Source organism: Sciurus carolinensis, chromosome 2, assembly GCF_902686445.1.
Source record: "Sciurus carolinensis chromosome 2, mSciCar1.2, whole genome shotgun sequence".
NCBI classification, from domain to species: Eukaryota; Metazoa; Chordata; class Mammalia; order Rodentia; family Sciuridae; genus Sciurus; species Sciurus carolinensis.
This window is the reverse complement of record NC_062214.1, coordinates 22535659-22547190: the sequence shown is the minus strand read 5'-3', so window position 1 is coordinate 22547190 and position 11532 is coordinate 22535659. Positions and strand designations below refer to the sequence as shown.

Below are 11532 nucleotides of genomic sequence, written 5' to 3'. Positions count from 1 at the left end.
CAGATGCCCCACCCACCCCCTGACTCAGCGCTGGCGGAACTTCTCTGCAAGCCCTTCTCCCCCTTTTCCGCTCCCTGGGAAGCAGTTCTGGGCTAAGGGAAAAGGCAGGTCTGGGCAGGAGGGTGCAATGCTGGGCGGGGCCGAGGGAGGGCAAAGGGAGGCCGGCCCCCTAGTAGGAAATGAGACAGAGCAGGAATAACACTTTAAAAGCCTAACACCCTCTTCCTCCTGCCATTCCCTGGCCTCTTTCCATCCTCCTCCGCTGAGCCTCCGCCTGCTCCCAGACAGCCTCACTTCTTTCCCTAGGCTGCAGCCAGCAGAACCCCTAACCCGATCGAGCCCAGAGCCCAGGGGGATCAAGAACTTCAGCCCCAGGATGTTGGCAACATTGCTGCCGCTACTACTGCTGCCTGGCTGGGTCTTCTGTAGCCAGGAAGGCTCAGAGGGTGAGTTGGGGGCATGTCTCCTGCCTGGGATGGTTCTGGAGACTCTCAGTCGGTCTGGGTACTTGGGCAAGACTAGAGGAGAGCTAATCCCACAGCATCTGTGTCTGCAGCCCGCTGAATCTCTCTGTAGAGCAGGCAGGGTCCTGGTTTGTGTCCCAAAGCCAAGGTGAGTAAGTACAGTTAAGTCTCTGAGAAGGAGGAACTAGAAAAGCCTCGGGGAAATCAGAGAACTGAAAAAATAGGAACGGGGCTGGCAGAGGTGAAGAAACCAGCATCAGAGGGAGGGGAGAAATGATGTGAAGCCTGCAGAGGGAGATCTGAGGGTGATGGAGATAAGGGAAAGTCTAGGGAAGGTGGGAAGAGACTCAGAGATAAGAAGAGAAGCAGAGGAATCAGGACAACACTGGGAGAACTGACAGGCTGAGACAGGTGAGGCAGAAACCAAGACTAGGGAAGATGGAGGAAGACTGGGTGCAGCTGGTGAGGTGGAACTGGGTAGGGGGAGAAGCTATGATCAATAGGGGAGCTCATCAGGCATCAGACTGCCCAAAGTGGTCTCATTTCAGCAGAAAAGGAGAATTCTTGCCCTGTATTATAATTGTACAGGAGCTCCCCTCTCTTCTCCCACAATCCCTATAGCTTCAGTCACCCCCTCAGAGAAGAAGCAAATAATAACCAGTATTCAGTGAATGCCTACTGTTCTATACCATGTACTGATTCCTTTAACCCCACAGTATCCTACAAAGTGGGCAAGTTCTATACATTTTACAGAGAAGGAAACTGGGTCACAGAGCAGTTAAGGACCATGTCTAAGGTAACTCACACAGAGACACTTATTCACACCTGCAGACACAGAGCACAATTTCTCAAATGCAAACACAGACAAGATCCCCACACACTGATTTACAAACCCACGCTCATTCAAACATTCTCCAGGCACCAATTATGTGCCAGGCCCCTTTCTGCAGGAGACAGAGGTAACCAGACATGGTTCGAGTATGGCTCCATATCCTGGAGGAGTCCACTGTAGACAGTGTGTGTTTGGAGCCATTCACTTAGAATTCCAGAAATACATGCTAGCACAAAGTGGTCTGGGACCCTGAAACAGACCCTGAAACAGGATAAAAATGAGAGGGCAACTGAGCCAGATCTTGAAGCATGAAAAGAAATTTGCCAGGACAAAGGCAGAGGAGGCAGAGCCACACTGACATGGTATTCACATGTCAACCAAAAGTCAGCACAAGGAATAGAAATAGTTTGATATATCTAAGTTCTGGGAAGAGGCCAGAAAATGCAACTGGGACCAGGTCACTGGCTTGTTCCTGTGGAAAAATATCCTATGGGGTGGCAACACAGCAAACTGGGAATGGGGTGCTAGACTCCAACTTCCTGCATTCCAACCTTAGTTCTGCTATACCATCTTAACCTGCCTCCCATTTACACTGGGGTTAATGATAGTAGCTACTCCATTAAGCCATTGGGGGAAGGCACAAATAAGGTAATAATGTGTGTAAAGCACTGTATCCAGGTCATAATAAGCAGTTAATGGATATTAACTATGATTATTTTTTATGATATGGGGGAGGGATAATGTCACTGGAGGACTTTGAGAAGTACTAGCTCTTATTCCCGGGTTAGGTGGAGGTCTAATCAGAAGGGATAAAACTAAGAAATGAGTGCAGGGGGATGAGGTAAGAAGTTACTACCGGAGTCCAGAAAAGAACTGATGAGACCTGAACTAGGGCAGGACCATTAGAGAAAGGTAACAGGAGTGGAACTGGGATTTCATTGTAGGTCAGGGTTTGATGTCCAACCAAAAATGGGGAGAGGGAGCTGAGGAGAGACAGGAGACCAGAGAAGGGTGTGTCTTTCAGCTGCAGGCCTCAGTTTCCTCATCTGTAAAACGAAGATAATAATCCCTGTCTTGTCTTCCTGGTTGGGTTATCGTGAGCATCAAATGGGCATTTTATAGGGTCAAGTAGGTGGGCAGCTGGTCTTGAGTAGGGGGTTATTATCTCCCGCTGCCAGCTCCAACGCCACTGGCCCTGACGCGCTGACTCTGCCCCCAGGCCCACAGAGCCTCCACATGCTCCAGATCGCCTACTTCCAAGACCCCTATCACGTGTGGTACCAGGGTAATGCGTCGCTGGGTGGACAGCTGACACACACGCTGGAAGGCCTGGGAGACAACGTCACGATCCTCCAACTGCAGCCCTTGGAGAAGCCCGAGAGCTGGGCACGCACAGAGAGCGGCCTGCAGCTCTACCTGCGCCAGTTCCATGGCCTCGTGCGACTGGTGCATCAGGAGCAGAAGCATAGCGTCACCTGTGAGTAGGGGGCACTGAGCAGGGTTTGAGCAGGCCTGGTGGGCGGGCCCTATAGGGAGAGAGGCGGGGCCTGAGGGAATTAGGGTGGGACTTTGCAGGAAGGACCATATTCTGGAGAGGGGATCTTATTGGTGGGCATGGCCCAGTAGGCGTGGTCTTTGTCTGGGCGGAGCTGCTTTGAGTTGCCTGGTGGCATCCTCAGGCCAGCAAGATTGCTGGGTGGGACTGGAGGCTGAGGAGAAGGGTGTTCTCGCTAAGAGAGCGCCCCATGAGACCCTCTTCTGGCTGCCATGACCTCTTGGGACGAACCCTGTTGGGAGTTGGTGTCCCTGACCCACCCTGGGCCTGGGAGGTTTAATGAAGACTCCCTATTCCTTGCCTCACAACCCTCTTTTTTCCTTTATAGACCCCATCCTACCCCTTCACACAACCCCAGCCTTTCCTCCTTAACCTTCCATCCTCACAAATGCCGATGATTTTGCTCACAGGTCCCCTCAAAGTCCCTAACTCCTTCCCTTCAAATATCCCAATTTCTTCTTTGGAAGCTTCCACTCCCTCCCCTCACAGCCCCCACTCCCTTCTCTAATATTCCCCCTTTTCTTCATAGTCCCTGGCCCCTCCTTCCACAGCCTCCAGCAGTCTAACACCAGACCGCTCCCATCTCCTCACAGCCCCCCAAGCCTTTTCTCCCTCCAGCCCCCCACCATGTCTTCTTCCCCATGGCGGACAGCCCCCAGCACCTGGCTCCCTTTCCACACAGCACTCTGACCCTAAATCCCTCTCTGCAGTTCCTCTCATCATCCGCTGCTTCCTGGGCTGTGAGCTGCCTCCTGAGGGCTCAAAGGCCCATGTCTTCTTTGAAGTGACTGTGAATGGAAGCTCCTTTGTGAGTTTTCAGCCAGAGACAGCCCTGTGGGTGGCAGGCCCCCAGACACCCTCCAAAGTTGTCACTTACACCCTGCGGCAACTCAACGCCTACAATCGTACTCGTTATGAACTGCAGGAATTCCTGCAGGATACCTGTGTACAGTACGTGCAGCAATACAAACAGATCGCCATAGATAATTCCAAAGGTACCAGGGAACTTGGGCTGGACCTGTATTGGGAGGGGGCAGATTCCCATCAAATGGATGGTCCTGAAGGATGGACACATTGAACAAGAGGCCTTGGGGTTGGTGGTAGGGGACAGAACACACACAGCTTAAGATACTGAGTGAACTGGCCCCTCTACTTTGGGACAGAAATTCCTTGAGGTTTAATTCAACCCAAGGACTCCTGGGGCAGGGATGCATTCTTAAGCTAATTCTCTGTGTGTTCTGCAGGGAGCCAAAGAGGCCGCTCCTACACTTCACTGGTCCTGGGTGTCCTGGTGGGCAGTTTCATCATTGCTGGTGTGGCCGTGGGCATCTTCCTGTGCACAGGTGGACGGCGATGTTAATTATTCTCCAGCCCCCTCTGAGAAAGCTAGATTGATGGGGACTGGCAAGAGAAGGTCTCAGTCACGTGAAGTCAAACAGACTCTCCAGTTGGGACACCATATCCCAGAAGGTTTGAAGTGACAACTCCTTTCTTCTTCCAGATCTTCCCACCAAGAGACATGGGGAAGCTAAGGAGATAAAGTACTTGGTTTGCTAAGAACCTAAGAACTTTCCACTTTATTGAATTGGTCTGAGAAGTGAGCGTTTATCAATCTTTGTGAAAAGCAAACAATGGAGTTGGGGCAGGGAGTGTTTATGACGGTTTGTCCTGAGAAGAGAGACAGAATTGCCTGAGGTATTCAAAACACATAACCAAATAAAACAAGTTGTCCACAACCAAAATAAACAACATTCAATGCTTCCAGGTGTGTCCGACTTAGGAAGGGACACTGGTATTATAGAAGGAAATAACCAGAGACATGGTGGAAGTGTAAAATCCAAGCAATTTGGAAGCAATGAGTTATTAATCAATTAAATAATATTAATAAATTTCTTGCTGGTGTACAAGACATAATCTCCCCCCTGCTTTATGAAACTTCTGGAATAGTGTCCTGAACATCCTTGTTCTCCCTTCCTCTTCTCCATCTCCCTCTTCAATCCACTTTCTAGTCCAGCTTCTCTAAACTGCAGCAAGATCACCAGTAACCTGTAATTGTCTAACTCTCATCCTCTATGCTATCTGCAACATTTAACTTTATGCATTAGAGAACTCTTTTTTTATTTAACTTATAAGAGATCATACTTCTAATTTACAAAAACTGTTCTGGCCACTCTTTTTCAATCTCTTTGATGATGTCATCTTACTCGATTCACTCTGGACATGTTGGCTTCCCTAGAATGTCACTTTTTGACTTCTCTTGTTCACCTTAAAACTATGCCCTTCCTGAGTGACCTCAAATACCATCTATCTGTGGCTTCAGATACCATCTATCTGTGGTGTGGTTTCCATGGAAGAGCAATATTATTTTATCTTTAAGAGCATGTGTTTTGTCATCAGACTTGAGGTTTACTTCTTTGAGCCAGGAATTTAACTTATTCAAGTCTCAGTTTCTTAATTCATAAAAGATATAATAAAATATACAGAAAGGTTGTAAGAAAAACAATACCTACCTCATAAAGGCAGTGTAAGTATTAGATAATATATGTAGCATATATATTGTTGATAAATACAGCAATGGCTGCAGACCTACAAACCTCCCATCTGCCCTGATTCTTGAAAATCACCTTTACCTTAATATTTTGCAGACATTTCAGAGTCAATATAGTCAAAATTAAATTTATTAACTTTCTGCCCAAACTTGTTCTCTCTCTCTCTCCTGCTGTTTGCTGTTAGTAGGTAACAGAATCACCATCAAATCATATAAATGTAGAGACCTAAGTGTTACCCTTTATTTACTCCCTCTTCTTATACAAAACACAGTATCTGTAGAATCCATTCCCTCCTTTCCACCCTAGTGTTTTTGTTCAAGATACCATAATTCTTTTTTCTCTGTGTTAGGCACAGAAGTGTGCCACCCAGTTCAACCCCCAGTGAAGACTCACTGTTCACCTTCAGGGAATATAGCTAGCAGAGCGTCTCCTGTTGCTTTAGTGTCTGCCTTAGCTGCAAAGAGTAGTCCTGCAAAAGGGCTGCCCTCATCTGGTAACTGAGCAAGACAGGGATATAAAGGTCAGCCATTTGGGCCAACTGCAGGACAACTCTGATGAGCAGTTATTCACTCCAGAGCTCCCTGCCAGGTTGGCTGGGTCTTAATTGGATCTACAATGCAGTTTTAGCTTCTCCATCAGCTCATTCCTGCTTCTTCCCTTTAGTAAACATATTGTACCTCAAACCCTTTTACTTCCAGAAAACTTGATGTGTGTATGCATGAATGCACACAGGTGTATGGATATTTCTCTCTCTCTCTCTCTCTCTCTATATATATATATATATATATCTATCTCTATCTCCATCTCCATCTCCATCTCTATCTCCATCTCTCCCTCTCCCTCTGTCTCTCAAAATTGAGAATTTTCCTCAATATTTTGCCTGGACCATGCTGATGCCCTCATCCTAGGTTTTCTCTTCATCTCTAGTTTCTCTGTTCTAATGCATCTCTCATGCATTAGAAAAAACCACAGACCTGATGTCATTTTTTAAAAATCTCCCATGCTTAATTGAGTTAATTTCAAAATCCTCAAATGATATTCAAGGCCTTGCACAATGCGGCCCCAACCCCAATTGCCTAATTTTATTTTCTACCATTTCTCTCTACCCAAATGTGCTCTGAGTTATTTATTTTAAAAGCATATTTCTAGGTGGAAAAAATAATCCAGCAATCACAATACAGTTTACAAATAAAAGGAAAGTCCCCTATTTTCTTTCTCCTCAAATCCTTACCCCACAGATATGCTAAATGCTTAGTTAAAAGCATCAGAAACCAACTCTGCAAACTTAAGAGGGAAATAAGTACATTGGAAGGTCAGCAAGTAATCCTCAGAGCTAATGGGAAGATCAGCTAATCAAGATCAGAAAATAGAATCAGGGATCACAACCATGCCACAAGATTAGTCTAGTTATGAATACCACAGCAGGAACCACTGCCTCGATCACCAATGCCTGCTGCCATCTCAATGAGTTCTCCTCTGTCCCCTTTGCCTTCACATCATTTGTTCAAGATTCAGAGTCCTGAGTGGGACTGTCCAAATGACCACTCCTAGATCATGTTACCTTTGCCTTAGCAATAAGGTAGGAGGAGGGTAACTTTGGTTTCTCTTATGGGAAGTGGGACCCTGTCTCCCATTAAGACTCTCACAGAAAACCTGGTATTGTGGAACATACTGTAATCCCAGCAGCTCGGGAGGCTGAGGCAGGAGGATTACAAGTTTAAGGTGAGCCTCAGCAACTTAGCAAGACCCTGTCTCTCTGTCTCAAAATAAAAAATAAAAGGATCTAGGAATGTGGCTCAGTGGTTAAGTGCCCCAGATTCAATCCCTGATCCAAAAAAAAAAAATTGTGAAAAGGGCAGGAGAGATAGCTCAGTGGTAGAGCACCCCTGGGTTCAATCTCAAGTATCACAAAAACAAACAAACAAACAAACAAATAATACACAGAGAAAGAAGCTTCAAGTGCTGGGCACCCAAAAAACAACAACAAAGAAAAACAAAACAGAAAAGCAAACAAACCACAAGTGTTCACTATGTCTTGCATCAGTGTATTTACACATTCAGTAAATGTTTATCAGTAACTTCAATATACAAGTTTGTATTATGTATTTTGGAAATAAAATGATTAGGCCATGGTGCCCAGAGACCTCCTCTGGAGGTCCATCTGAGTTGGGAAGATAAAATATACAAATAAAAACAATACAAGGCAGGATGTTCTACTAGGATACAGGATATAGGTTACAGGAGGTCCTAATTACTGGAAGAAATATACAAATAAAATGTTATGTTGTTGTTTACTATTGTGATTGTCATTTGCATATTGCTTTATAGTTTGGGGGTTTATCATTTAATACTCATGAGATCTTGTAAGACACTCACATTCTTCTCACTTTATATTAGGGAACATGCTTATTGAGAATAAGCAAAGTAAGTGGCAGAGCCAGGGTTTAAACCCTGTCTTTGTGTTCTAGGATTTATGCTTTATTTCTGCTAAAACTGGCAAATCTGGAGTGAAAAGGAGAGTGGGATTTGTAGATGGGTATGATATGACCATGCACAGGTAGGAAAGGTAGATGGAATAGCTTTAATAACAGCAAGAGTTAAGAAAAAGCTGAGCAAATTTTATGAAGGACAACTAGCCCAGTGTGATTGGTGATTAGAAAAATGGTGGAAAAGATAGGCTGGGGGCTCACAGTATTGGTCCTCTGAGATCTAGTGAGGCGGAGTTCTTCTTTGGTTAGTCACAAGCTGGGAGTTACTGTAGGTCGTTGGACAGTAAGCTGCTGAAGGCTTCCTTCTTTACTCTTCAGCTATATTGTAAAAAGAGGACTTCAGATAGGTAAAAGGTTGCTAATCTCAAGCTACAGGGCTTGACCTGGACACTTTAATCTAGATCAAGGATAGACTAAGCCTTATTCCAAACAAGGGAGCAAAAAGTAAAGAAGATGGAAGAAGCAAGTCCATAGAGGAGGAATCTCTCGGAGATTGAGCCAGAGGTACAAGGCTGTCAGCTGTCATCTAAATTAAGGTAGCCACCACATTAATTCAGGCATGCACCAGCTCTAACCTGGGACACTAGAACCACATCTAATGCTCTTTTAGACCCCTCACAAAGTTGCGATCAAATTGTTCTTTCTAAAGCCTGCCAGCCTTCTGTCCAGAATTCTCTAATTCTTCTGCTGTCCATAAAATTCAAACTCCTTAGTATGGAATTCAAGACCATCCACCATTCAGTACCAACCTGTCTTTTTTGTAGCTTCAACTTCAACCCATCTTCCTTTCTCAACCTACCTTCTAGCCCCTTCAAATTACCCTTGCTTTCCCAAACATACCACGCCCTTTCTGTCATGCCATTTCATGGCACATTCTTCCCTCTCTCTGGCAAACTCCTATTTATCCTTTGAAACCTAGCTCAAATGTCATTTCCTCTGTAATGTCATCCCTGATTGTCCCACCCATAGTTCTCTATTCCCTTCTCTATTCTCCCAATGCATGTTTCATCATTACCCTGAATTGTAATAATTCCTGTCTTCTATTCTGGAGTGCGAGTTTATCAAAATGCAAAAATTGTATCATCTAGTCCAGAACCAGTACAATAGCTACTCAATACAACAGGGGATGAATATTCAAGGCATCTTGGGGAATCTTCCATCCCATGCTGCTTATAGGTATCAACAAACATGTTTTACAGAATGAATTAATATATGAATAGATAAATGTGGCCTGTGGTTCTGATTCTGCCATCTTCTGGCTGGATGACTTTGTACACTCATTTCACCTCTCAGATTCTGTTTTCTCATCAATAAATGGGAACAAAATTCTAGACCTGCTTACTTCATATTGCTGATGTAAGAACAACATAAGGTATATGAAATTAATTTATAAGCTGCAAAGCACTATGCACATCTAAGAGGTGAATGTAATACTACTAAAAAGCAAAAGTTTAAAAATAAATATCTCTGAGGCACATCTTGATGAATTAATGTATGTACTATAGACCCTAAATTAACAACTAAGGAAATAATTTTAAAATATATCATTAAAATCATTACAGGTATCAAAATGTTTCACTATGAAATATCTATGTCATACAGAAGAATGTAGCAAAAGGAGAACAGAGGAACAGAAAAACATGGGACAGAGTAGAAAACCAAAGAAATATGTCCATTGTACATCCAACCATATAAATAATATTACATGTGAATGGATTAACCATCTAATCAAAAGATACATATTGTCAACTGAACAAAAAACAAGATCCAACTGTATGTTATCTGTAAGACACACACTTTAGAATCCAAGATACAAATAGATTGGGAGTAAAAGGATGGAAAAATATATACCACGCAAACAGCAACTATCAAAGAACTGGAGCAACTCCACAAATATCAGATAAATTAGACTTTAAGACCAATAAAGTTATGAGTGCTAATAGAGGCATTTATAATTAGAAAAGGGTCACTGTATCAGGAATATATAATAATTAAAATATATATGTTACCCAAAATGGAGCAAAAAAAATACAAAGGCAAAAATTGGAAGAATTGAAGAAAGAAACATACAACTCAATAATAGACAAGTGCTGGGGATATAGCTCAGTTGGTAGAGTGCTAGCCTGTCAAGAACAAGGCCCTGGGTTCAATCCCCAGCATCACCAAAAAAAAAAAAAAAAAAAAAAAAAAAAAAAAAAGTCAAACACTTCAATACTACACTTTCAATGGCAGAACATCAATAATGATGCAAAAGATTTTAACAACACTCTAAATAACTGGGCCCTAACACAGCTATAGAGCACTGCATCCAGCAGAATGCAGAGTCTTCTCAAGCACATATGGACCATTTTCAAGGATAGAGCGTATGTTAGGTCATGTAACAAGTCTCAGTCATTCAAAAAATTGAACATTAAGGATATATTCTCTTACTACAATGGAATTAAATTAGAAATCAACAACAGAAGAGAATTTGGGAAATTCACAATGTATATAAATAACACATTTCTTAGTAACCAATGTGCCAAAGAAAAAATAGCTAGATAATCTAGAAAATAATTTGAGATGAATAAAAATGAAAAACACAACATACCAAAATGTATGAGATGCGGCTAAATTATGGAAAGAGGAAATGAATGACTAATAAAAAAAGAAGAAACAAATAAATAACCTAATCTTCCACATTAAATAACTAGAAAAAAGGACTGGGGTTGTGGCTCAGTGGTAGAGCACATGTGTGAGACACTGGGTTCGATTCTCAGCACCACATAAAAATAAAATAAAAGTAAAGGTCCATCAACAACTAAAAAATATATTAAAAAAAAAGAAACTAGAAAAAGAGGAACAATTTATACCTGAATCAAGCAGAGAAGAGAAATAACAAGGATTAGAGCTGATAAATGAAATAGAGAAAAGAAAAATGATAAAGAAAATGAACAAAACTAAAAGTTGGTTTCTTTGAAAAAAATCAACAAAATTGACAAAACTTTAGCTAGACTGAGGGAATACTGTAAACTATATGCCAACTAATTAGACAACTTTGGGTAAACAAACAAATCACTAGGGAGGCACAAACTTTTGCATAGACTCAGAATAAATAGAAATCTAAATAGACTTATAACAGATAAAAGAGATTGAATTGGTCATTATAACCCTTCCCACAAAGAGCCCAGGCCCAAATGAAATATTTCACCAAATATTTGGTGAATTCCAACAAATATTTAGGGGAGAATTAACTGCAATCCTTGATAAACTCTTCCAAGAAATAGAAGAGGAGGAAGCCGCTGGATATCAAATGGAATCTCAACCTCATACTACACACACAAATTAACTTTAACTCGAAATGAACGAAAGACCTAAATATTAAATCTAAAACTATAAACTATGTAGAAGAAAACCTAAGTGTAAATACTGATCTTGGATTAGACAATGGTTTTCTTAAATATGATACAAAAGAACAAGCAACAAAAGACAAATAGATTGAGCTTCATCAATATAAAATCCTTTTGTGCCTCAAAAGGTACTCTCATTATAGTGAAAAGACAACACACAGGACAAAAATATTTGTATATCATATATTGGTTAAGGGTTTATTATCCAGAACATATTTAAATATATATGCTCTTACAACTCAAAAATAAAAAGA

General features: G+C 42.3%; 1 protein-coding gene across 1 annotated transcript; it reads left to right on the top strand.

Annotated features, from left to right (window-relative positions):
• The first annotated feature begins 202 nt into the window (after nucleotides 1–202).
• On the top strand, nucleotides 203–7190 carry Procr (protein C receptor). The gene is made up of 4 exons (XM_047540703.1): nucleotides 203–446; nucleotides 2516–2773; nucleotides 3562–3846; nucleotides 4096–7190. The coding sequence occupies exons 1-4, from the start codon at nucleotides 377–379 to the stop codon at nucleotides 4209–4211; spliced, it is 729 nt and encodes a 242-aa protein (XP_047396659.1). The 5' UTR covers nucleotides 203–376; the 3' UTR covers nucleotides 4212–7190.
• The last annotated feature ends 4342 nt before the right edge of the window (nucleotides 7191–11532 follow it).

Bases quoted from the DNA above. Each gene is read 5' to 3' on its own strand.
- Procr (XM_047540703.1), top strand. From the start codon at position 377: ATGTTGGCAACATTGCTGCCGCTACTACTGCTGCCTGGCTGGGTCTTC. The intron at 447-2,515 runs GTGAGTTGGGGG...CTCTGCCCCCAG, and splicing joins TAGCCAGGAAGGCTCAGAGG to GCCCACAGAGCCTCCACATG. The intron at 2,774-3,561 runs GTGAGTAGGGGG...CCCTCTCTGCAG, and splicing joins GCAGAAGCATAGCGTCACCT to TTCCTCTCATCATCCGCTGC.